A 27935-nucleotide genomic window follows, 5' to 3' on the forward strand; every position below is an offset into this window, starting at 1 on the left:
ATTTGGTCGTATAGTTTTGGGTACAGCATCTTTGCGTGCCGCTGCTCTCCATTAAGCCCCTCTGAATGTGTGTCTCCGACTCTGTTCGGTTCTGTAAGCTTTAGCCTTGTGGCTGGCATGTTTGACGGATGATTTACTTGGCTGCTGAGCACGCAAACATGCCACCAGTGTGACCACGGTTTGGTGGGTGGTGGTGTGCTGCTGACTAAGATTCTTATAGGCACTAACCCAGTCCCACTAATAGGATTGGGCCCAGTTTCAAACTCCTGCAGACAGCTGCTGGTGAAAAGTTCATATGGGGCATATGGGAAAGCAGTTGCACCGTGGAATAGCACTCCTGTGCGTACATGCTGGAAGTAGATGACTCAAGTCCTTGCTTGACTAAATCAGCAGAACCTCTCTAGTGTTGCTGTCACATAAAAAACCTCATATGTGTGACTGTAAACTTTCCAATAAGCAGCTTTAACTCTGGTCTCATATAAGACCATATAATCTTTTAATTGAATGTAGCATAAAAATGAATTTCAGGTAATTATCTTACTCAAATATAAGGTTATGTAATATACTGTACAGTATGTTAAACTGGAACTCTGCATACAAAGCAAAAAGGTTGCAACACGTCTTTTATCATGTACATATATTTGTCACACGTGTGCTTTCTGTATGCAGACGTCTATTTTTACTTTCAATACACTGATATGTTGATGTGGAAACCTTACAAGCCATGTCCCATTGATGAGAGTAACAGACTTTCTGAGGGTGTTTATGAGCAGTCCGACCCAGTCCTCCACCAGTATGAAGCCACAGAGGAGCTGCATGGGTGCAGCACACAATTCGAACCGGATGGGTTCCATGAATAGAAACCTTCGGAAAGAAATATTGAACTCGTCTGCATGTCAATAACACACAAACATATGACGGGAAACACGTCAGCAGTGCTTTTTCAGCAAACATGAGGGGAAATTTCCGTAGATGGAGCTGACTCTATAATGGCAACACACTCAGACTGGTTAACAATGCCTAAGGTGTGTGTGTTTCCACTCTGTGTGTGTGTGTTTGTGTTCAGCATGCATAAGCTGAGTGGGCCTTTATCTTTGTTGTGTGATCGTAAAAGCCTGGTTATTGGTCATAAAAGTGCACGCAAGACCTTAACACTCGTGTGTGCATAGTGTGTGTGTGTGTGTCGCTAAGGCTTAGCGGTGTGTACACAGGGTTATGTTTTTTTATTTGAGCACGGTTTGGATATACCGTGTGCGACACCAGAAAGGCCATATCATTAAGCAGTTTGTCAGTGTGGACATCCGTGTGTGTGTGTTTGTGTGTGTTGCCCTGTGGCCCAGGTAACAGAGGGACATGTACTTTCTGATAGATTAAGCCTTACATAACTCCACATTCCACTCAGCAGGTAAACAAGCACCGGGACTAAGGTCAAAAACAGCGAGGCACCAGCTCGACTACGGAGCCAGACGCTGGAGGCTGAAGCAGATCTGAGTCTCAGCGACCCACATGCACACAAACTCAAACTATCATTAAAATCTGTAGGGCTTAGAAAGCTCAGTAATCAACAAGAACTGTAAGCATCCATTTGCGTAGTCAGTTAATTGCCACTGTAGTACAGTGAGTCTCTATTGGAGGTCGAGGAATGCTGGAAGAATGTTTGGAAGACTGAAATACACTGCAAACATGCCAAAAAGCCTCATTTGGTTTTATTGTAGTTGAAATATCTTTAGTCATATAAGGAAATATTGGAGCTGGGAGAACTGCTGCACATATTAGAAATTCAATTCAATTCAATTTTCTTTATATAGCGCCAATTCATAACTGAAGTTATCTCATTGCACTTTTCCTACAGAGCAGGTCTAGACCGCACTCTTTATAATATTATTACCTGCTGGCTTCACACTGCACGCAGACATGAGAGTGGTATCAATCTTCTCATTTAAAGTTTAATGAGAATATGAATAAGCTTATTAAAAACATCAAACTATTTCTTTCAGGTTTTAGGTATAGACTCTGCTTTGCATTTCAACTGTAATATTTTGACGATGGGGCGTTCATATGAAAAAATACACAAATACTACCATTCATTAAATGGTAGTATTTGTGTATTTTTTCATAGTACCAGGAGTCTGTGAGTTCTACTAGTGTCCTGGGGCCGGAACTGTGGCTAGTAAAAGGTTAAACACCAGAAATTCTTGTTGGACTTTAAGTAGATGGATTTAGATAGTTTTCCTCATTTGGCAATGCAGTGAGTACCAAAAGTTCAGAGCAAAGTTCAAAAACGCCTGGGTTTAAAAAGGAATTTGAAAGATGTGCATAAAGCCTGCAGTCTAATAGAAGTGAGCATGAAATAATTCTTCTCTTAACTCATTCACAGGCAACACACTCACATTAATGGAAAGATAAGATAAACTTTTTTGTACCCTGAGGGGAACCTTGGCTCACATTCGGAGCCACTGCTGTTAAAGGAAACATCAAAACAGGCTTGTAAACAGGCAGGTTACATTACAAGACAACAAGCTGATTACATTACTGTTAAATACACAGATGGTCCTCATGCAGACATCCACATTTAAGCATTACCCTGAGTGTTTAGGCTTTAACACATACTGACGCAAATCACTTTTTGTAGCTGTTTAACTTTAAGGCTGAGAATAGGCTCAGAGGCAGCTATGGTGCTGGTTTCACAGCAGTCCTTTACAGACGCAGGAGCCTCACTAATACATTTACAGAGATGAGATTAAAGTAGAAAACAAGATTTGGACTCAGGCCAAAACTGGAGGGGCTACATTGTATAGCATGGTCTGAGTCTGTCAGGCAAATGAAATGCATTTCATTGGTTCTTTAATTTTTTTTAAAGCAAATTCAAATACTCTGAGCACTGAGGTATCATTGCATGTCAAATTATACAGTCACCATGGAAATAAAGCTTTTAAAAGACATGAATTTTTCATCACAGAGTGTAGCGCTCTGCAGATCATTTTAAAATGATGATTATGGAATATTATCTTCAATTTCAAGATAAAGGTCAGTATGTGTTTGTCAGTATGTATGCCTCCATGTCAGTTTTTAAACTCAAAATGAAATTAAAATTTAAAGGTTGATAACATTTTTATGTAGAAGAATATTTTAAAAAAACAAAAAAAACATCCACAGAGCTTTTAGAAAGGTGCGTAATAAAAGTATCACTTTTCCTAAAAAAAAATATTATGATTGTGAATTAATCATTTTAAAAATTTTAACAGGTCCAAAATTAATGTTTTATTTATCTCTGTGTGAGATGTCTGATGTTTGGTTCCTGCGTCTAACAAGGCTTGTGAGCCAATAGTATAACGACGTTGGTATCACGTGGTATAGTTGCCGGTTAGTGTGGAAAAAAACGTACACTGGTTAGCACATTAGCTATCTTAGCTTAATCGTCCGAACAACAATAACCCAGAAAATTACAGTCCTGCATATTTAAACAAAATAAACAACAACTACCTACAGTCTTAGTCCTTAAAACTTTAACTAATGTGTTGTCACCCGTTAGATTATCAAAATTAGAAAAATAACAGCGTCAATCCCTAAGGATCCACGTTAGCATTAGTGACAGTTGCATCCAGTTACCTAATGTTATAGTTCCCTTAAATAATGTAACGTTATAACGAAGATGCGTATCAGAGGGGATTTAGAAGTGGGCCAGAGTCTGACATAACCGAGGGCCCGGGGCCAGTACAAGTTTATGCAGGGCAACATGATTGACCAGTCACTGGTCCGTCCAGGCCAGTGGCGGTCTGCTTATGAAAAGATGGTCGCTCTTCTTTATGAATAGAGTGGACTTGGGATCCCAATATATTACCAGTGTGGCATGTTGAAGGTAAATTAAAGTTAATTAAACTGCTGTAAATCTGCTCATTATAGTGTTTAGACTCAAAACGTGACTTTTATTGAGGGTGTCATCTCATATAGCAGTCTAACGTTAGCCCTATTATGAGACACTTCGCTGAGGTACTTGTGGCTAGCTAGCCATGTAGCTAGCTACGTTGCGCTCAACAGCTACGGTGCTCACATTTATATAAAAATCTGAAAATACAGACATGATCATACAGTCGTCCTTTCTCCCTGTAGCCAATGTTGCTGTGTGGGGCTCAGCTGTTTTTTATAATCCGCTATGAGATTTGTTTTCAGTAAGAAAACACTTCAACTAATGTTAGGTCAACACTACGTGCTAGCTAACGTTAACTTTTACTGTAGCTTTCGTTCTAATGTGGAGTGCTGTGGGTTTTAACAGCATCCCTACAATGTAAAATACTGTACTCTTTGATTGGATTAAAATGTAAATACATAACTAATGTCTTATAGTATAGGGATGATTGAAATGTCATTTGCAGTAAGCATTGCAGTATAGAGCCCTATAATTATTAAATGATGGGAGGAAAAGGGTTACCTAAAGCTAGCTAGCCATATCCTAAGATTACCATAAATAACGTTACATGAAAGACCACCGCACAAAGTCACCTAAATCTATAGCTAATGTATAGCTATATGTTGCAAAATTAATTCATTACTCTATCACAAAAGATTCATCACTTGATATGACTGAGTCTGAGTCTCACGCCACTCGACCATGAAATATGCAGGTTGTGCAACGAACTGGCAACCACTGGAATGGAATGGAAAGGGGGAGGGAAGTGCATCATCTAGTGGCTGGATGTTATCAATGTTATCAATAGCACCTTTAATTTTGGCATAAAATCAATATATACCTCCATGGTGACAGATTTTGGTTAAAATTGTCTATATCAAAAAGAAGAAATGCAAATTGTATGTACTTTTCTGCAGATGGTGCTCCGTATTTTTGGTACTATTTGATTGGTGTAATATCTGTGTTGGCGGGCAGTAAAAATTGTTCGCTGACTTCTTTTCCAATTCAACAAATTGTATTTATATAGCGCCAATTCGTAACTGAAGTTATCTCATTGCACTTTTCCTATAGAGCAGGTCTAGACCGTACTCTTTATAATATTATTTACAGAGACCGATCAAGTGCTTCTGGCAGTTATATTTATGTTAGCTAGGAAGTGAATATAGCGGTATCTAACCAAAAATTTCGTTGATCTGTGAGAGACAGCCACTGGCTGCTGCTGAAACCGGACGAAACGAAAGCTGAAAGCACTGCACAGGTAATAGGTAGTATTATGTGTTTTTAAATCTTTGGGGTTTTTTTACTAGCTATGTGTATTAGTTACTGATAGCCTATATATATTGCCAGTTTGACTCAAGTTTGAAAACTTGTTGGCGCAAAACAAGCAATTTCTGTCATTAGCTTACTTGTCCAACACACAAAAGCTACTCTGTGATAATTTCTGTTAGCATTACAATTATTTTGTTGATTAATTGTTGAAGGTTGATACGTTGCAATATATTTGGATTGAATGTGAAGCTTGCCACTGTTTTGTGCTTATATTTATATTTATACTCATATTTTTATGTCTGAATTTGGCCATTTTCATGGACAAAAAATCCAGACTAAAAGTAATGCTAGTGATACTACTACATAAAATATAATAATGCAGATGGAATTAGGTTTATGCATGATTCTGTAAAAACAATCAAAATGATGCATTAGGTAAACAATGTAACAGTGTGCGTTTGCGGTTTGAATGTGTGTTTTGTAGCTTTTAGGTCACCAGCAGTATCATCCCAAATCCAGTGAGTCAGATTGGTTGTGTGCTGAGGGCCGCCCTCAATGTTAAACTGCCATGCTCCGCATTATAGGCTTAAGCTAATGCCTCATTAGCATCAGTGTCTCACTGACTCCGCTCTGAAACAGCATCCCCCTCCACTACAGGGAACCTGTTAGTATCACTGTCAACCACGCAGAGCCGGAGGAAACTGAAGCATGTGACGCACAAGAAAAAGGCATGTCACGTCACCCAGCTATTCAGAAATACTGGATGTATCAATAGTATGTACACCATGAAAACACAGCTGTATAAAAAATTAACACTACAGTAAAATTAAGAAATGTTATTTGTTCCAGATCTAAAAGCACTGAATGTGTGTGGAGCCAAGCTTCTTCATAGAAACATCTAAGCTTATCAGGTTTTGTTTCTGCATTTTCTAGATTACTGGTGCATCTTAAGGGTGTGTTCACATCTAGATGCTTAGTGTGGTTTGTTCAAATTCCTGAGAGTTTCATCAGTGTAAGAAGACACCTGTAGTACTGTATGTTAGGAGTGAGGACATCATACAAACCAACTACAGGAAAGAACCCAAAATACACAGTTTTAGAGGTCAATGTGAACAGCAAAACAGAGAACAAACTGTGATCACACATAGTAAGGTGTCTTTATTAATTAGCTGAGAAAAGGCTCTTTCAGGATGTCTTTACAGCTCTGTGTGTCTTTTTGTTTGCTCTCAGGCAGTAAAGGTCAGACACACATAGATGGAAATGTGGATAATGCATCAGAGTTACCATATCTCCTAATCTCGCCTTGTGTGTTTTGGTTTTTGATTGCCATGCTTAAAACTCAGTTGTCATGCAGAGGCTGTGTTTCCTGACACGTGTGGATTAAGTGTCAAAGGGCACTGTGTGATGGATTTTTGCATTTTTATGCTGCTTTTCCATGAATTTAAAGAGCTTTATATAATTACAGGAAATAAATTATGAAGTCTGCTTTTCATGATAAATAATGGATTAAATGACATAAAACTAATGTGCTCCTTGTCCCTTTTAGCCACACTAGCGACAAAGCTCTAGGGATGGCAATGTCAGTTGGTCTGACGGTCTAGACTGAAATATCTCAACAACTGTTACATGGATTGCCATGACGTTTTGTACAGATATTCATGGTCTCAGGAGGATGAATCCTACTGACTTTGGTGAGCACCTTACTGTTCCTCTAGCGCCACCAGCAGGTTGACATTTTTGCAGTTACAGTAAATGTCACAACAAATATTGGATGAATCGCTATGAAATTTAGTACACACATTCATGGTCCCCAGAGGATGAATTGTAATAACTTTTAGCCCCTGACTTTTCATTTAGCTCCATCATCAGGTCAAGATTTTGTTCTGTACATTGGTTTGTGGCTACATATTAGCATGAACTAATGACATTCCCATCAGCCTCAGCTGTACTTTGTGTTAAGTGCTAATTAGCAAGTGTTAGCATGTTAACACATTGAACTAACAAGGTGAACATTGTAAACAATACCTGCTCAACATCAACATGCTAGCATTATCATTGTAAGCATGTTAGCATGCTGATGTGAGCATTTAGCTCAAGTACAAGTACGCAGAGCCACTAGCATGGCTACAGACTATTGTTTAGACACAAAAGATAGAAATTTCAAAAGAGATCTATGATCTATAGGAGCTATTTCCTTCTAAATACTACTAAATAACACTCTGAACCTACATATGAGCAGAAAAAACAACAGTTTTACACGTTTTTTATGGGACAAGTATAGAAGTGTTTCATTTAATAACATACTGCACTACTGCACACTTGCTTGAAACACATCAACCTCTCAACATTTAAAGGTCGTGCAAACACAGAGTAAAGGTGACACCGTTGTTGCCAGACTGTGGATTTGCATGTTAGCTATTAGCAAGCATTTCATTGGTCTGCGAAACCAATGTGTGTTCACATGTTCAGCCTGAGGCCTGCAGTGACTCATGTAGGCTGGCGTGCATCAACCAGAGGATCCCAAGCCTTTTCTGGCTTGTTTCTTTCTTATAAGAACTTGCACACAAAAACATAAAATAGCCTGAGGTAAAATTTCAAATGAGCTGATACCTCTGGTTGACGGTCATGAGGAATGTTCTAAACTTTAACACTCAGTAAATGTGAAATATATGAATAAGAGCATGTAGGTATGGTATGCAGACGAACAGAAGGAGGTGGGGTGTGTCTTACCAGTCAATTCTAGGCTTTCATTTCAATACATATGGAAAATTGTACATTTCACTATGCACTTTTGTACAAAATGGGTTGTACTAAGTAGAATTGAAATGATGTTTCCTGTTTTTGCAACTGTCATCCAGTTATTTTGTAACATTATAATGTACTGCTTTTAGCTTTGTGTTAAATGCTGCTATAACGGAAATATTACACTCATAAAGCTGAATGTTATAATAAACTATAAATGGAAACAGACAAAGACACATTCACAGGCAATCTTTGATTCTCACATATGTATGTTAAATATGAATTTAGAGGGGATGGTTAGCTTAGTTTAGCATAAAGACTGGAAGCAGGGTAAACAACTAGCTAGCTTTTAGCTTCCAAGTCCTATTTTGTCACTTCCTTTGTTGCTAACTTCCCTCTTACTTTCAAATCTTTGGCTCTGCGCCCTGAGGTTTAACTCAACCAATGAGATTGATTCTTCCTCCAGACCTTCTTTGCTTCTGAGAAACTAAAAGTCCAGCCTGAAAAAGGTTTCCAGCATGAGAAAACCATCCTACAGGCTAGTTAGGTCACACAGACAGTAATCTGTTTTAGCTGACTCCAAAATAATAAACTGACATATTATGCTGCATACATGACTGGCTTTTAGCCCACTAGATATCACACCAGCTCATCAGAGACACAAAAATATGAGTCGACTTATGTTTGGCTCTTTTACAGCAGTGTTTTCCCAGAGAATTTCCTTTGCAAAACATGTTTACGAGCTGTGAATGAGTGTCGGCTGATAAGACCGCATGTGGACCAGCAGGCTGGAGTCTTCCACTCCACTGCCAGCGTGGTAAACAGCAGCAGGAATGTTTGTGAGCAGTGGGCGGGACCTGGGCTCCACATGCTGTCCAATCAGGTGGCGTCTGGATGCCACGGACCAAGAGAGACAGAGTTGCAGACACTTGAGCTTTCCATTGATACACACACAAAAAAACTCACATGCACGTAAAGATTCTCTTTTGATTTATCTGCCAAACCTCTTCATTGAAAGCAGCAGAAAAATGAGTATCAAATGATGCTAACAGAGCATCTGTGATCATTTATTGCACTCTGTACCAAACCACATTGGCTTAAGTCAAACTGAGCAGGCACAAGCCCAAGACAATACTAATGTTACCACACATGGTCCGTAAGGCTCTCAAGACACTTTAAAATAGCGGAAAACTCAACCCAGAAACTTTCACTGGCATCGCAGCAAGAATTCCGTGAATGAAAATGACTCAAAATGAAAAATGTCAAAGCTTCAGATACTTAGCCAAGCATCCAGATTTTGCCTTGTGGCACTTTATGTCTAAGCAAGCATGGAGAAGTGAGGGCTGATAAAATGTCAGGGCTGATTGACCTGTTGACCTTCATGTAACTTAAGAGTGCTGCTTCTGCTCCAGGAGAAAGACCTAAAGAGAGTGCAGGCTGTTACTGAACACATTTAGCAACAGATAGTCGCTGACCACATGACCTCTCACTTCCTACAGTTCTCTTCCTTATTTTTGACAAGTTAGAAACAAACAAAGCAGAAGTGAACAAGGCAGACGCACCAATAGCCCTTGTCATTTTGTTGGTCCACCACTTTGATCCACACTAAAAAAATCTCAACAACTATTTTGTAATTGTACAGCTATTCATGGTTCCCTGAGGATGAATTCTACTGACTTTGGTGATCCCCTGATGTTTTCTCTAGTGCCACCATGAAGTTGACATTTGTGGTTTTGAATGAAATGTCTCAACAACTATTGGGTGGTATACTGGTTTTATGAATAAATACTTGCATTAGCATGTTAGCGTTGTCATTGTGAGCATGGCAGCATTTTGACATTAGCATGGCCAAGAAGGGGGGGGGATCTCAAAAATATTTGATTTATTATGGTATTTCTAAAATATATGCCAGTATGTTATGTTTTCTTGTGGGATCACGAGTGCCGTGTGTCTCTGTTGTCTCTTCTGTGGAGAGCCAGAGCTGGCTACTGTAAGCAGGTCACAGCTCAGCCCTGCTGCTGCACGGCAAAGTTCAATGAGCCAGGCTGAAACCCTCCTTAGGCTGATTCAGGGAGAAATAATGGGGGCAGCGACTCCCAATCCCCTCAAGAGCCGCAGCACAGCACGGCAGCAAGCTGGCAGGGAGACCCAGTGGAGCGCAGGGTGGATGAGGTTGCCAAAGGAGTAGCTATTCATTCTATAAGACCATAATCTACAGTACCACACATGCTGTTATGTACTGTACAAAGGGGGCGTTGAGTCCATGTAGTGCATTGGGGAATTGCCGTTTGAAGTTCAATTTCACATGATTATTTCCAGTTTAGCTGCTCTCTGCAGATCAAGCTACTAACAAATCAGGCCTGGGTCACAGGTTTAATTCCCAGTGGAGCCATACTTTTTCCAGTTTCATGAGTGCAGATGACCTGTTTATCTGACCAATTTACCAAGAATGACAGATTTCAAAGTTGACATACGTATGTGTTATCCTATAAATATTCATTTGACTGTTGCTCACATAATTCACAGATTGGCTTTATAGTGGAAATAATTAAATGGAATGTTATAAAATGATGCTTGGAGTATGCTTGCAGTATATTTGTCTGTATGTAATCAAATGAAGAAATCCACTTAAGGCTTCTTATTTAGTTAGTCTTTACATGATGCCCTTTGGAGAGTAATGCATGCCATTTGATGTCACTCGAAATTGGAAATTTCCTGAGCTTCAAAGACTTCTAGGCACAAGAAATGTCACAAGTTCGAGGAAATCAAGCCCCTAAATCGTATGATGATGCAGATTTCATGGCTCCAGTATCTCAGCCATGGTGAATTCTTTCTTGCTTGTCTGCGTGTGTGTACAAGCATGTTATTGTGAATGTGATTCTAAATTTGGGAATAATTGAGGGCATCCAGGAATAGACCAGATAGACACACACACACATACAATTACTTCAAAGGAGCATCCTGTAAACTGTATTTTTGGAGCTCTTAACTGCTGTTAACTGAGAAATTGACTTCCCTGACACACTTTATTTAGCAAGCTGTCCTTTATGCTGAGGAAGACAACCAGCGACAACAAAAGCATCTTGCAACAAAGACTTCTGTTTTCGTGTCCTTCTCCTGCGGTTTGTCTTCGGAACAGAAATGTGCCCATACAGATTCCGTTAAAGAAAAAGGGAAGAAAATTTTGCTTGTTTTTTAAGACAGACAGTCCGTGCAGAGAGAGGTGAGGAACACTGTGTCCCTCCTGGTGGCATGGTGGGTGCTTATGTAAGGCTGGTTTCTGCATGGCAGCAGAGCAGAGCCCCACTGACAGTGTCATACTGCTAATTAATACACACCAGCTAGAGGTGTGCCCTCAGTGGCTGCTTGTGTGTGTGTGTGTGTGTGTTTATTTTGTGTCTGTACTGGAGCACTGAAAACTTGGTGAAGTGATGGCCATAAAGAATATTAAAGGGTCACAGCTGCATTATAATCATATTGTGAGTGTGGGATATTGTTCATAATCAGAGGGTTCTGTGTTCCAAGGGGGACACACTGGGTGAGACTCAGGGCGACTAATTAAATTGATATATGTAGAATGAGAGTAGTAGTAACCTGAATGCTGCTCACTTTCTGCTTCATCTGCAAACAAGACTGCCAGCCAATTCCTTGTCTCACATTTTCCTTGTCTGCATTTCCCCCCCTGCCATGTACTAACTGTCCTGTCATTCCAGAGCCTGCCACTCCCACCTGCCCTGCAGTAGCCCCTGTGTTCTCACTTCCCCATCAACCCAGTAGCATATATACGGGCCCACTTCCATTCATTCCCTACCAGATTGTCTATTGTGCTTCTGCCTTAGCCTTCTAGCCATTTTCTCTGCCTGCCTGAGTTTTTGCCTGTTATGACCCCCTGCCTGCCTTTTGGACTCTTGCTCTCTAGCCTGATCCCCTATTGGATACGTTTGCCTCATCTCCCCTGCCTGCCTGTTTTCGACCTCGAGTAAACTTTTTATTTTATCTGGCTGTTCTCAGAGTCCTGCATTTGGGTTCGACCCTGTTTTTACTGAACGGCAGCTCTATGAGGCTGTACTTAGGCAGTGTTTTTAGCGTCAGCATGCTCACAATGACAATGCTAACATGCTGATGTCTAGCAGGTATCACCATTGTCACCATCTTAGTTTACAGTGTTAGCATGCTAATATTTGCTAATTAGCACTAAACACAAAGTACACCGGAATCTAATGGGAATTCCATTAGTTCTGCAGGTATTTGGTCATTAACCAATTGAACAAACTAAAAAGACCTGATTATGATGTAGAGGAAAGGTCAGGGGATCACCGAAGTGCTTACAATTCATTCTGAGGGGAACATGAATGTCTGTACCAAATTCCATTGCAATGCCTCCAGTAGTTTTTGAGATATTTCAGTCTGGACCAAAGTGGTTTGCCATTCCTAGAGCCACGCTGTTAGCATGGCTACAAAGAACAAAATATACAAGTATACTATACTGACAAAAAATTGCTAGTTTACTCACTTATCTGAGGGGGAAAATGTGTCAAAATATAATCCACAGTTGTCAACAACTTTATTTGGGACAATTTCTTTGGTAAAAAGTTGTTTCAAAGAAAACTATCCATTGTCATTGTCATTGGATCATCCATTGTTTCTGGAAATACATTTTGCTGAGTTTTTGAAATGTCATTTCCCTTTGAAGAATAATTCAAGGTGAAATAACTTTGATTTTGATTTTGGGGAAGTATTAGCTTTCTTGCAGGGAGTAAAATGAGTACATTGATATCACCTTCATGTCTGTGCGTCAAGTATGAGCTGGAGCCAGGAGGCAGTTAGCCTAGCTTAGCAGTCTTAGCAAAGACTGACAGCAGGGGGAAACAGCTAGCTCTAAATCTCACTAATTAACACTACAAGTAACAGTGACAGTTTGTGGTTTTAGGGGGAGTAACATGCTGTAACTAATTCTTGACGGACAACAGAACTAATTCTCATTTTTACATTTCTGTTTTTGTACAGCTAGGTGTTTTCCTCCTAGTTCCAGCCACTGTAAGATAGGCTAATCTCCCCTAGCTCCAGCTCCATACGTAACGCACATACTCCATGATTGTGGTATCAATCTTATCTAACTCTCTGAAAGACAGCATATAAGCAAACACAAACTATTTCTTTAAATACCACAAACATTCCATTCAGCATTCATAGCAAAAGTATCAATACCTTGGAAAATAAAACCAAAATAATCTGCATGACTAGATACCAAAGTAAAAAAATGTTTTTTTGTGATTAAGGTGAACTGATTCTTTATGCCTCTATGCCTTGTTTTAAGTAACCAATGATATGTAACCTCATCAAGGGAAAATATTCCTAAATCTGACATTGAACATGTGTAATAAGATAACTGTAAGGTAAAGCAATACAAGGTTCCTGGGTGACAGCTCCCCGTATTGGCATGTGAGTGTGTGGGAGATAGAAACAGGTGAAATGTGTTGTTTACTTAAGCAATAAAACAAAGACTGGCTCAATTCATTACACTCAGGGGTTTTGCTGCTAGAGCCTTACTTGGTCTGGTATGACCAGCAACTAATGGTGGCTAACTTTAGATAGAACTTTCCTGATTCAGTTTGCTGACTTTATGACTCTTCTCTATTTTTGATATTATACTACGTTTTAGAATTTGCCATTATCCCGTAAATGTTACTAAAAGTTATAGTCTGCTTTAAAGCATTTAAGTATAGATATTTGTAAGAAAAAACAATAATTTTTATTTTTCAATATTTATCTTTATCGTACTGCTAGAAAAAGGGCATTTCCATGAGGAAAATATAATATTTCTTATTAATTTATTATTATTATCATAACATACACATAACAACAATATTATTGTATTGAGCTCTTCATATTACACCACAGCCATACTAGTTGTCATTTAGGCTGCATGAGATATTACTTGTGGAAATAAAAAATGAAGACAAAGTTGTACCTCTTTAAATAAATTCATTTATTTCTGTAGGCTGCTATCCATAATCAATACAGACAAAAGCAATACTCGACTACCAGAATTTATAAATCATAATCATCTCTTGTGAGCATCACATAAACAGTATATTGAACTATGTACAATGGAAGACAATGACACATTCAGACTTAATCCAAGATCAATCTGTAAAAGAAGAGTCTGTCCATGGACACAGAAATGTGGAAAGCGCTTTGAAACATGTCAAGAACAAAGTTCCTAGCGACAAAAACAAAACGCTTGGCAGAAAGAGAAATGTACAAGGAGCAAAACAGCTTCTGCTCGTCACAAACAGAAAATAATCATTAATGCAATGTTACATTTGGTTCCACGGTTGTAAACTAGATTGTATTCATGTCACTATTGCATATGCCATTAGGTAAAGTGTGTCGACAAGGCAAAGAGATCTCTATAATAAAATAGACTATAGAAGATTTTTTCATATAGTCACAGAGACTGAGGGAGAAAAGCATACAATACACTGTACAACCCCAAAGCAAAAACCCTGTCACCTTTTTAAAAATCGGTAGCCAAAGTCTTTACACAGGAATATCATTGCAACATAGGTAAAATCTAAGTACTCTTATGTATTTTCAATAGATTTTTTTTAGTTAAACTCTTTCTATGTACAAAATATACACATTCAAGACTGAAGATAAATACATACCACAACTTAAAGTGGTACAGCTCCAATATTATTCAACTCTCTCAAAACCGTTTGCCATTTTATGTTCCTGTGGTGTTCCCACCAGCTCAGCAATACATTCAGACATGGTTAAAAGTTTTACAATCTACTGTACACTAAAGGGGTTGTGAGCCAGTTGGCACAATGGGCGACACAAAGACCACACAGTTAGGATGTCCAAAGAGGGCTTTCAGATAACGTTAGCAAACCATCTGGCGGCCATTTTGGAGGTTCAAAGCTCTTGGGAAGCAGCGGAATTCTTTTTGTGTGTGTGTCATTTTTGACAAAATGATCATTTCTCTCCTCATCAAAATGTTTAGTTTCTTCAGATTAAAACGAGACTACGTAACAGCAAATGTAACATAGGCTAATTTTAAAGAGAGACTATGTATCTTAAAAAAATGTTATTAAGTTATTAAGAAATAACTGTTGTTCAATTCATTACACTCAGGAGTTCTGCTGCTACCTTACTGGGTCTGGTATGACCAGTAGCTAATGGTAGCCAATGTCAGCCAGTAGCTAATGGCGATAGATACATACTGCTGTACAAAACACTTCATTTAGTCAGTTCACTGACTTGATGACTCCTCTCTACTTGTGCTACTATTACACTGTTTTAGCATGTAGCATTATCCCGTAATTGTTATCACATAGTTATATAGCTACATGGTCTTTGACTTGTAACTCTCTTCAGCCAGATCAAACTTTTTTATGCCGCCTTCCAGCCAGCTGCTTATCCAGTGAACCTCCATGATGGCCCCTGGTGTGGCTGTTGGCCTCTCTCCTCCCCTCAGTGCCTGTCCAGCACTGCTGACACTGGCGGCCCCTTTCCCCCTCACTTCAGCCCTCACTCGTTGACCAGAAACCGCTTCGACTGTGCCCCAACCTTGACATTTTTCATTGGCTCTACCCCTCCATCGTCACCTCAACTAGACGGTTGTACGGTCAAATGATATCACAGCAGGGCGGCCTGCATGGAGCTTAACAGCAGGCCGTAGGTTTGAAGGTAGGAGTGTGTGAGGTTTTCAGGCTCAAGTGACTGAGGAACTGTGGGAGGTACAGTGCATTCAGATGCCTGGTGTTGTGGGGTCTGAGCTGAGTTATAAGACATGCCTAACTCTTTAAAGACATTTAGAAATATATTTCTTTAAGTCCAGCGCTTTGATTGGACAAAAAAATAAACTAGATTAGAATAAATAAGAAATTAGTAATTAAGAAAATACTTTAATATCAATACATTAATTTAGATCTCAAGCAGCCCCACTGTATTGTACATTTCAGAAATAATATTTTTTTTAATGGTAAGCCAGGCTTTTTACTTTCCACAACAGAATAACAATATAGAGATGTAGGTCCAAACAGACATACTGTAATAGAATATTTATATCTTATTTCATAGAAAACATAAGGACAGTATAGACATTAAGGCATTGGGTAGGTCTTATCAGACATTCATCTTCCAAAAATAAATAAAATATCTAATCTAAATATAGTTATATACTCCGTGTACCTTTGTATCCTCACTCCCTGGGCCATTTCTATAGTAGGTTTCATTGTTCACTGACGTACCGGTTGGTCGTACTTTGTCTCAGAAACACACATTCGCATGCATACAGGCAGTCATTAAAACTGCCCTCAAGTAAATAAATAGTATCTGGGTACCATTAGTGTTTTCTTATTGTCTGACTATCTTTGCTTCTGTGCTTGCGCCAAAATTTGGGTCAGAGGAGAAATGGCCTCTGAAAGCGCAGGGAACATGAGCCGCACCAATACACAACACACACATCCACCCACACACACACACACACACACACACACACAAACACACCTGTAATGCCTTCAGCAAATTCACGACATGCATAGATGGTGACCTGCTTGTGTATGTGTTAGTGTGTGAGTGTTGCTGAGGGTCCTGACAGTCTTTTAGGGCCACTTTTTTTCAAGCAGCAGGTCGGTGAAGACGCCAAGTCAGAGGACGGAGGAGTCCTTCAGTCTGAAAGAGACAAGTGAGAAAAAGAGGGAATTAGTGAAAATATCTAATAATTTCAACACTCTTAAATTATTTCAATACATGACAACAGCCGTTTGAATAGTACACTTAATCTTATATTCTCTCACAATCACATATTATTAACTACAGTAGGATGAGCATTTGTAGCCATTTGCATCCAACTGTCAAACACGTTTTAAATACAAATGTGGTGCATTTCCATCAGCTGAGTGGGAGTGAATGAATACCAATTAACAAGCTCAAGGCCAAAAATGATGAAATATACATGGAGACTTAAAGCTGCACTGAAGTTTTTTTGTACACAAACAGAAGTTACATTTACGTTCAGGGTTTCTCACCAAACTCTCACACTTGTGTGAGTCTTTGAGAGTCTTTATTTGCGCATTACCACCGCCAGATGTCAATTACTTCAATAGTGCGTTAGGAATGTTTAGCACTCAACAAAATGCTAATTAAATACATAATCATTACATAAAACTTGCGTTAATACAAATGCACCCAATTCTTGCATATGAGAAGAAACAGGTGTGAGTAGGGATGCTTTAAGAGCTCCTTTCATCACAGATTAGTTTCATCTGTCTGATTATACAAAAAAGAGAGTAAACCCCAGTTTGTAGTCTGATTATTTCCCCACAAACAACAGCAGTGCCAACAATGCAGACCTTTCACACAGCAGAGAAGTTTGAGAGAACAGAGTCTTATACTGTACAGTGTGAACATTCGCAGACTCAGATTAGGCTGTGTTTCTGTGCCACAATAACAAGGAACCATTGGGAAAAACAGCTTGAATAACAAGAACAGTGAGTGCTGCAAACACACACATTAAATAGGAGGGATTTGGGATGTGTAACCTTGATTGTTTTATGTGTATTATTTGTGTTTAATGACGATATTTAGTAAGAACTTTGGCTCATTATAGCCACGATGTGTTCATGTGTGCGTGGGGAGGGTTGATAAATGTGCATGTTGTGCGATTGGACATGCACTCTGACTACAGCATTATCTTTCCAGTGGCATGACAGCCGGCCTCTGCGGCTCACTTTGCTCCACCTGGACTGGTCACCCCCTCCACCCCAACCCATCCCAATCCTACTCGTTTTGCCCGGGAAGCGCTTGAAGGACAGGGGAGGGAGGCTGGGAGTGGGAGGCTGGTCGGCAACGGTCGTAATTACATGTTCTGGGATGTAGAGTGACGGGGGTTGGGGGTCTCCTGTTGCGCTGTCGTGTTGCTATGGACACACGCTGAGCAGTGGAGGAATAGCTAGCAGCAGCGAGCAGTACAGTAGCTGATGCATCTCTGATATACATGCAGAGAGAGAAACTGTGGTTGCATTTATACTGCAACAGATATTGATTTTCTGGTGTTTTATCGTGTTTTAAAGGCCGCTGTTGACAGTATGTGTGTGTGGAGGAGGGGTTGGGGGCATTGCAAACAGAAACAAGGAGGGATTTACTTGAATCAGAGTGGTGGTCAAGGGGGAGGGAGGGACACTGGGTCAACTGGAAGCTTCCAGGAAGAGCTAGAGTCCAACAGTGAAGGGCTTACTGCTGAAGAGAGGGCTGCTCTACTGAATGTGTGTGTGGAAAGGGGGAGTGGGGGATGAAGGCTTCCAGGAGGACAATATCCTCCCTGCAGTGATGTGTCATGAAACCACACAAGGATTACGTGGTTTTCTTTGGGCAGGGAAACTTCAGTTGGTGTAAGTCTGACGAAACTCTTTAAAAAGCCGTTGGATAACCTCAAAAATGCACGGCGGTCAGGCTGAAAGCAAGGCTGTTTTTCTTAGTTCCTGAAAAGTTGCCATTTTTGGAAACAGCCTTGTAAAAAACACTAACTTAATTCTGTTTTAGCATGATAAAATGATAAACAGAGAAGGATGGAGGGTAGTTGTGGACACTAGGGATGTTAAGTCACTAAATCCCTGATAAGTCCCTGTATCTTATATAATTTACAATTAAACCAGACCAAACCACATCCAGAATTCTCTTGTATATACTAACTCAATTTCTGGGGGAGCAACAAATGATAACTGAGATATATAATATTAGTGTTTGGCTGATGTGTCTTCAGTGCTACCCAGATATGATTTTATGATTTTATATTTCTCTTTAGATTTCTGTTGATTGCAGCTTGATTTGTGCTCTATTACGATAAACTAAAATCTGGACAGGCTAAAGCGACCAAATGCTCACACCTTGCATTACGTATTACCCAGCTGCTGTCTGTGGAGTAGCCGCTGCTCTCACTGATCTACGCCTGGCCATCTAATCTCGCCTGCAGAGGCTGTAATCTCATCTGGAGCTGTGGCTGGCTAAATGTGGGGAACGCTGGCCACGCAGTTATCTAGCAGCTAGCGCTACTGTCTGGAACATCCCGGCCTACTTAAGCCCCCCTCCTCCCCATGCCATGACACACACACACACACAGACACACACTGCCTGGAAACACTGACACAAGAGCCTGCGGTGTTACGTGTGCATGTTTGTTCTTTATATATCAAGTAACATGGCATTTCTGGATTTCCTGCGATGGCTATTTGCACTGCTTTGTTATGTTTGCAACATCTCGGCTTCAATGCAGGTCTGATGATGTAAATAAACTATTCAACAGCTTGTGTGTACGTGTGTGTTTGAGCCAGTGTGCAGGGCTGCAGCAACAATAGATTGGACAAATCAGGCTGATGGCTAAAATCAGGTGTCACCTTTATGAGTGAATCCACAAATGCCAGAACAGAAAGTGACATGTACACAATCAAAATAGAGCCACATGGGCTCCACAAAATTCCAGCAGTGGAAAAGTGGTATCAATGCAGCCCTCATGCAAATGTCGAAGTCTCAGTGTGTGTGAGCAGTGTCTACTTGCAAAACCTCATCACAGGAGTCATACTGCCTCCTTTCAGTACATTTTCGAGGCCCATTTTCTCACTAAACAAGTGAAGACTGGAGATAAGAATTCAAATTTGTGTAACAGAACTTGTTTTTCTTCTTATCCCTGTCTTTCTACCTTTCCCATGATGCATCTTGTGAACCTCTCATCTACTGCCACCGAATCTACTGAGCATGCTCAGGGCAAGTTAGGGATGCATGGCTGTGCAACTAGAACGCTTTCGGTCGCTGCACCCTCTAACATCATAACAAACACACACACATCACAGGAAATGTAAGTTGCAGATATACGTAACATGCTCTGGGTGCATTTGGATCTACCCAGCGCATCATCTCTGCGATGACATCACTCGCAATACTGCTGACTGAATGACGTTAAGAGGAAGCGGGATTTGAGTAGATGGACACAAATGCTTCTAATCTGGCCGATGAATTACACACACACACACACACTTGATGCTGATGGTCATGCTCTTTGCAGCCCATGGGTGCGGCAGATGGTGGGCTTTCATTGGTGGGGGGATAGTGAGTAGGTAGGGATGTGTGTGTGTGCATGAGAGAGAGACATATAGTGGTATGTGTATGTTTACATGCTAGTGTAGGCATGGGTAGTGAAATCAGTGTAATGACAGTGTTTGCATGTGTGTGAAGATAGGGCAGAGTGGCAGGTGTTTAACCCCCCACTCCACCCCAAATACACACACACACACACACACACACACACACGCGCGCGCACTCTCTCACACGCTTGCCCTCCGGAGAGTGGCCATCTGCCCCTAGCACTCAGGAGTGTCACAGCAGGTCTCCTCCGGATGTTTGAGCCCCCTTATCAGTTTTTCACCCTCCTTCTATCCCCTATCTTCTACCTACTGCGACACCTGATGATGAAATGATTATGAACTAGTAAAAGGCAAACAAATAAATACACCAGCAAACTGACCTATAAGCCTAACTGTAGTAAGAATCATCTCACTGTGCAAATCAAGCTTCTTGAATCAGCACAGGGGAAGCAGGAGCTGGTCATCGCCGTCAGATAAAAGGTATTAGTCAGACTAAGAGGTGGAAACAGAGACGGCTGACTTGGCTAATCTGGGTCTGGTACAGTACATCCACCTGGCTGAGCTGCGGCTAGCCAGGGCTGCGAGAGGAGACGGGCGGCTTGGGATAGGGCAGAGGTAAACACCACCTCAGAGTCACATGGGCTGGCCCGCTGACAGAACAAGATGTAAACAAACACCTGACCTTATGCCAGGCATCAGGAAATCTAAGCTGACTCTAGGTGAAGCACCAAAAAAAACTTATCCCATTGTTAAAAGCTTATGACTTCAGCAGTGCAGTCACGTTTCCCCACCAAGGGGGCTGTCACATGGGTCTGGGGGGCAAACGCTAAATTCCAAGGGGTTTAGCGGTACTTTGATCCTGACAAACAGCCACATGTTCCTCCAGAGTGGTGGCATTCAACCAGAAGCTAACCTGGCCCAAGAGTCAGCAGGTTTTCATTCCAGCCAATCTACATTTCACTAAGAGAGTAAACTAATCAGCGGAGTCAAGGCGCGGAGGTATTTGGCTGGAAGGAAAACCTGCAGACTTTTGGGTCAGGATGGCACATGGCCTGGGAGCCCAGCATGATGTCCTGATAAACACGAAATCAAAGCCCTCCGCCAGCGGGGCCCGGCGCCAAAAACCCCTGTAGCGCACTTTGACCTCCTTCACCCCGCTTCACCATACAGCAGTGGGACTGAGAGTTCAGTAAACAAGCCATTGGGTCTGCCATCGTGGGCTCCCAGAATGCACCTTGGTTGAAGGGGGGCTCACCAATGAGTTTGTTTGTTGCTTTAAAAAGCCCAAGCCCTTCCCCTCCTCTTTCTACTGAGCATACAAGGCTGTGCTCCATCTCCCCCTCTCTGCTTGTCTTACTTCTGCTAAGTGAACAGCCTAATGAGGCAGAAGGGCAGTGGAGTGCACGTGCCATCCTGCCCCATTATGCACGCATTCATTCGCTCTCCCACAAACAGTCAGGCAAGCAGCAGTGGAAAACAAAACAGGCGACGCTCTCTTTCTGCACATCTCTGCCAAGTGTTCACGGATGCAGGCTACGCGGCTGGAAAAAAAAAAAAGATCCCTGAGAGAAAAAAAAACAACCCTGAATGCTCTGCATGCGTACGTGCTAGAGTCCACATGTATGTGCTTGACTCTTTTCCCTCCCTCTCCCTAGTCAATAACATCAAGCTTTATTTGCACCATAAAAATATTTGTACCCCATTGTACGGAACATGTGCAAACCAACACAGCTCAGATATAAACAAACTTGCGAGCACATGTTGTTAAGAGTCATTTTGCTGTAAATCAAATATCTGAAAGGATGCAGCAGACCATAATAAACTCAGTTTACCGCCTGCTTAACTGAAAAACAGCCATTTGACTTCAGTCACGTACATTTCACTGTCAAAGATGTCACACAACTGTAAATTTAAAGAATGCATAACTTAAGGCCCTCCAGGGAAAAAAAAAAAAAAAAAAAAGATTTTCCATACTGTGAGGGCTGCTCTGTGTTGGTACATTCCTCTTTATTTATCAGAACACCACTTACTGTGCAAATACTAATAACTATTATACAGCCTATTTCTGTTCTGTGTGTTGAAAATGAAACATAATATAACTTCTCTCTCCATACACAGGGGCCTTGTGGTGAAATCAAAGCCACTTTCTATTCAAATGGCCTGGAGCCAGGACAAAAACAAAAACAGGCCCCTCTCACAGCAACTTTTCAAACCCGCTCTGCCAGGAAAGTGGACCGTGACATCCAGTTACCTGATGGCCGCATAGCAACTCGCCCACTTTGTTGTTTTCCCTCGCTGCCTACAAGGACACACACACAAAACACATATCCACTTGTGCTGGGCCTCACATGTCAGCGTAAACCCCCCTAGTCCCACCCATCTCTGTGCTCGCAAACACATGTGAGCTCACTGTGTCCAATAAACGGCGTGGGGACAGAAAGTCAAACTTGGCTTTCATGTCAACATTCTGCTGTCCCTGTGGTCTTTGTTTACACCATCTGCTATCCCACGCCACAGCTTGTTTTTTGTTCATTGGGATATTCTGGGACACGGGTATTGATCATGGGATGGTGGGAATAAGGGGTCTATAGAGGTCACATTGATGTGCAACACATCCTAAAGCCTACCCAACTGAAAAATAACAGCCGGAAACGCCTGCAGCTCAGTGTGACATTACAACTGACAGCAAGCCTTACCTATCAACTTTGAGGCATTCCTTTGGCATTACCAGCAGCATTACTGCCAAACACATGCCATAGTAAACCTATTTTAGACTTGATAAGGAACTATTTAATACATCTGACTTCATTTATACTGTATACTTGTGTATGATGGTTTCTAATGAATCTCTAGTCTCTCATTTTTGTTTTTTGTACAAAACAGCTTTCATTCATAATAAGCGTTGGTGGAATCCTGCAATCTGCTCGTGTATTTTTAGTATCTGCAGCCCACAACAGTAGCAGCAAGGCAGCGTCCTGCTCTGTCATGGTGCTTGTTTACTTCAGAGCTCTCAGCCTGGTCACGTTTCATAGCAGCCTTGTGCTGCGTTCACATGTTGTGGGAAATATTGGGAATACAAAAAATGACTAAAAAAAACAAAACAAACAAACAGTAAAAGCATGATTGATTGCAACTAAAATCAGAAGCCACTCCTCTTGATTTTGACACTCACCCACTGGCAAAAGTTGCCACTAAAGCTACTCATGTTACAGGATCTGTAAGTATTCAAAAGTAGGAAGTTAAGAGGAGCACCTGAAGGCAACATCAGCACCACCTCCACAGAGCCAGTTTGAATTTGAATCTAGAGGAAATCCAAGTTTGCCTTCATCCTTGTTTTTCTCTTCCAACTGCACAGTACAGCTCTCTTTTCATACAGTACAACCAAACTGCTGTAGTTATTTGTTTTGATTAAAAAGATCTACCTTTCACATTCCTAAAACACTTCTTTCAAGCCCTTCTTTAAAAACAGTAACACCTGCAGGGCTTATTTATTTGAAATTATTTAGCAAGTCTGACATCCACCTCACTCACCTTTGGCAGTGGTTGCAGCCTCCTTGAATCCCAAGCAGACATATGGTGTGCTGTGTAATCCATTGATGCCCCCTTTGCAGCTGCTGGTGGGTTTAAAGCCAGCCAGGTCCTCACATTGCTCCACCCTGTTGTCCAGTAGGTTCAAGGCAATGTAGTTCAGTCCGCTCGGGTAGCCGGCCGAGCTCTGCCGGTTCACCGGGCTGCCGTACTCCTCATCAGAGCCCTCGCTGCTCCGGGACGAGATGTTCTCCACCGAGCTGTGCCTCTTCACCGCGTCGCCTCGGGCGAAGGAGGGCAGGACTGGCGTCACGGTGGCGGTAGAGGAGAAGGTCTCAGAGCTGTGGCGCCTACGTCCCTGCGGATTGGCCCGGATCACCTTGGCAGAGCAGTCGGGGTCCACTGTGGAGGAAGACGGGGCCCCAAGCAGGAAGACCCCAATGCCTTCTGGGACTCCCTGGTGCTCCAGGGAGAGCCTCCTCTCCCTGCTGCTCTGGCTGCTGGAAAACAATGTTCAAAATATGAAATGGTTAATACTGGTAAAAACAAAAAACAACCATAAAGCTATTAACCAAAGGTTTAAAATACAATCATCTACTAAAATATTAAGGATATTTACTTGATTTTGAGTCACAATTCACATCCCAACTGTATTGAAGCTAAAAAATCCATATCTGCTTCTTGTTACCACCATTTCCCTTGTGATCAGTATAAATTTAAAAGGAAATCAAGCAAGGATCATGGTTCACATTATCAGTGTCGATAATGCCGATTATCAGACACTTTCCATTTCACGTTTTACATTTATTCATTGAGTAAAAATGTACGTTTGTTCATTCAGAGGAATTAAAATGGCTGTTTCATCATGCAGTACAAACTGTTCTTGTAATAACTGAATCACTATGTTTGCCTTTGCCTGGGATCAATCATACAGCCAGACTGTTGAAATAAAAGGATAATAAATTACAAAAATGAGTCCCTCACAACACAGATACACATACCTTGCTGTGTTCTGAGGAACAAGCTGTGCAGGCGAGCTGGTCATCCCAAATGTCATCTCAGAGTAGTCATTTTTCACCTCATCACTGAGGCCCTGAGACTCTTTCTCACTATCCAGATGGTACACTCCAGCCTCCTCTGAGCAGGGGCACGTGGATAACTCTGGTAGTGTGTCCAAGCGCCTAGAGGGAGTGTCAGCCTCCTTTGGAGAGTGTGAGCCCAGCTCCAAGTTTATGTAGTCTGTCAGAGAGGACCGTCCCGTTCCCCCGCTGCTGGAACCCAGTGATGAAGACTGGCTCTCTGCGGATACAATGGAGGGCGGGGAGAATCTGGTGCCACTGAAGTCAATGTTAATGTACTCCCCAGGGCTCCGGGGTTCTCCGGGCAGGGGGTGCTCGTGCATGCTGGGCAGGGTCCTCAGGGTGTCCAGGGATAGCCTGTTAGGCCTGCCTAGCCTCCCTCTGTAGGGCAGGCTCTCCACCCGGCCATGTCTGACTGGGGAGGGCACTGAGGGTGAGGTCTGAGGTGCACTGGGCTGCATCACTGAATAATAGTCTGATTCCCCCGCCCTCTGCCTCAAACTCTGAGGGCTCATCAACACATACTGGCTGCTGTCGTCATTTTTGGAGGCCTGAAGTTTAGCAGGGAGCGTGAGGGAGCCGGCCTGGTAAGCTGACCTCACTGATGCAGGTTCACCAGCCAGCAGGCCCAAGTAGTAGTCAGGGGAGGTCTGGAGTGGAGGTGGGTTTCCAGGTGACATGTTCATGTATTCACCATTCCTGTCTGGGCTCTCTGTGGAGGATTTGGAGCCACACCACATTCTCATGTAGCCGCTGTCCTCCAGAGAGCTGCTGCAGGGGGAGTTGGTCTTGTAGCCACTGCTGGCAGCCACCTGTGGATGCACCCTAGGATTCATAATCTGCTTCGGTGCTGAAACGCACATGGGGCTCATGGGCACGTAGTTATCTGCCTTGCCAGACTGGGTCGCTACACCTGGCGTCATTGGCATGTAGCCATCATCGCCAAGGTTACTACTGGAGCTCCTGGATGAACCGATTTCAATGTCTCCATAATCCTCAGGGTAGCACAGTTTGGGCGAGGCGGAGTGAGAGTTCTGTCCATGGGCCATCCTCATGAGTGTGTACTCATCCAGGGAGGCCGAGGACAGTGGCGCCACCACCCTCTGCTGACGTGGCGTGGTGAGGGAGTGCGTCCGCTTCCTGTACGCCTTGTCAAACGCTAGACCTTCGCCGCCAGGCCCGGACCTGCTGCCATTCGCCCCCTCCATTATCATGTAGCCACAAGACTCGCTGATGTCACGGGATGGAGGCGTGCTGGACAGAGAGTCAGGGGTGTCGCTGCGGGTCAGGGGGAGGTATTTGGGTTCACCTGGGCTGGAGCTGTAATCGTCACACAGCATGAAGCCAGTGTCGCTGAGGGAGCCTGAGATGGAGGCGCTGCAGCTGAAAGGCCGTCGAGCTTTGTCAGGAGTGCAAATACTAGCCCCCCCTCTGGGAGACATGCTGATTGGGCTGGGGGCAACCGGAGGGGAGTTGGACACCGGCATGGACCGGCTATGATGCAGGTTGGAGGAGGACTCTAGCATTCTGCAGGTGCGCCCACTGCTGAGGGTATAGGACCTGCTGAGGTGATTTCCAGAGTTTGGACTGGTGGGACTCCCGTTCACAGATATGGACATGGACACAGGCCGGGTCACGCTTCCGTCTCCCTCGCTGGCCGTTCTTATCCGACAGGACGTGAACTTTCTACCTGGGGACGTGGCTGCCATGCTATCTGTCCTGGATCTCCTCACCAGGCCCGTCTGACTGGGGGGGAGGTTGTTGAGGTTGCGTCGTGTGGGCACAGAGATCGGGTTAGTGCTGGCAGACTGGCTTTTGCTCCGCGGCCTGAACTCAGACAGCTCCTTCATGGCCTTCATGGCATCAAGGATGGTCTCATGGATGTTCTGCGCCACCACTGAGTCCTCTGCTTGCATCCAGAACTCCCCAGGCCCAGTGACCGCTGACCGGCCAACCTCTATAAAGAAGAAACTGTCCGAGTGGCCGCATCTCCTAATGTTCATGAGCTGTAAACTGACAGCAGCTGTTTCTGAGTTCAGTTTGACAAAGCTGATGGTCCGACTGGACAAACACAGCCTGTACACTCCAATGAGGTTCTTGATCTGACCCAAGCCTTTGGATTTCAAGTTGACCTGCCATACCTCCTTATAGACAGCCGTTGCAGGAGTAATGAGTCCGTAGCTGGCCTCCTCAAAGCCCACTAAAGATGAGGTGGACGCGGGGCTGTCGTACACTTTCCCCTCGGCTATTAGATCAGTCAGAACCGTGTGCCAGCTCTCCTGCTCCTGCTCGTTGTCTGCAGCCACAGCGAAGTACTCGTCCTTGGTGTAGAGGGCGATGAGGTGCTTGTGTTTGGCGTCGGCTCGTTTGTTTACGCACAGACAGGAGTCCAAAGTTATGACCCGTTTCGCGGCGGACTTGTTTCTCCATTTCTTCTCGCTTTCATAATACTCCAGCCGGGCAGGGCATTGCTCGGTCGGCTCTCGGAGCACGAAAAAGCGTCTGTGTCCGTGTTTCTGCTTCCTCAGGTATCCGTACTTCTTCACACCATTCGTCCCATTAGATAACAGGTGTCCTCCCGTCGCCGGAGGACTTGCCATTTCTCTCCACTTCTCTTTTCAAGTTCCAGATAAGCAAAGTCTCTTTTTTTTTTGTAAAACTCGCAGCAAAAAAAAAAAAAAACTTTAAAGGTTACCCGTTTTTTTTTATATATCTAATCCATAGCAGACACCGATAGCTGTGTCCGCTTTCCGCCACGGTAGAAGCAACAGTGCAGTCGGACCAGACCAGTGACTGATCTGATCCTGGAGAAAAACAACATGTGACGCTGCCGCTCTAAAAACGGAATAAAACATAGAGTCATAGGGGGGCGGTGCGTCCTGCAGGGGCCGTGCCTGTCCATAACCCGACTCTGACGCTGCCTATTGGCTGATTAAATAATTCAAGCCAGGCAAACCCCGCCCCCAGCTTTCCAACAGCTCTCTCATATAAAAACAGAAATGATCAGAAGCCCCTCGAACAAAACCTGTATTGTTTATTGTAAAATGAAAGTGTCGTGCAAAAACAAACACCCAAGGCTCGTTTTATATATCTGTTTTGATGCAGCAGAATGATACCTCCATTAAAATATATTCTTCCTTTTTTTACAGTGTGATTGACAGGCTAATTGAGCCCATTTGGATTAATGAGGATTTGAAATGTGCAACATAATGCTGGATTGTAACCATTCATTTCTCAGGCAGTAACACTGTAAACAACCCTGAT

The 27935-nt window shown here is 42.6% G+C and overlaps 1 protein-coding gene across 2 annotated transcripts; it reads right to left on the reverse strand.

Moving 5' to 3' along the window:
• Window positions 1–13886: 13886 nt before the first annotated feature.
• Window positions 13887–27517, reverse strand: LOC122872245 (insulin receptor substrate 2-like). Of its 2 annotated transcripts, none has more exons than XM_044188192.1 (3): window positions 24594–27517; window positions 23596–24089; window positions 13887–16600 (listed from the first exon to the last, which is right to left on the reverse strand). In XM_044188192.1, exons 1-3 carry the CDS (start codon window positions 27269–27271, stop codon window positions 16596–16598), a joined length of 3177 nt encoding a protein of 1058 aa, XP_044044127.1. In that variant the 5' UTR covers window positions 27272–27517; the 3' UTR covers window positions 13887–16595. The 2 variants fall into 2 exon arrangements, with proteins under 2 accessions (XP_044044127.1, XP_044044126.1); XM_044188191.1 differs by having other exon boundaries at window positions 23596–24092; window positions 24594–27515.
• Window positions 27518–27935: the final 418 nt, after the last annotated feature.

Source organism: Siniperca chuatsi, linkage group LG24 (assembly GCF_020085105.1).
Source record: "Siniperca chuatsi isolate FFG_IHB_CAS linkage group LG24, ASM2008510v1, whole genome shotgun sequence".
NCBI lineage: Eukaryota > Metazoa > Chordata > Actinopteri > Centrarchiformes > Sinipercidae > Siniperca > Siniperca chuatsi.

What these genes read in the sequence shown, in the direction of transcription:
- LOC122872245 (XM_044188191.1), bottom strand. Translation starts at nt 27,271, where the DNA reads ATGGCAAGTCCTCCGGCGACGGGAGGACACCTGTTATCTAATGGGACG. An exon ending in GTTCCTCAGAACACAGCAAG is followed by an intron (nt 24,093 to 24,593) that starts GTATGTGTATCT and finishes ATTGTTTTCCAG; the next exon opens with CAGCCAGAGCAGCAGGGAGA.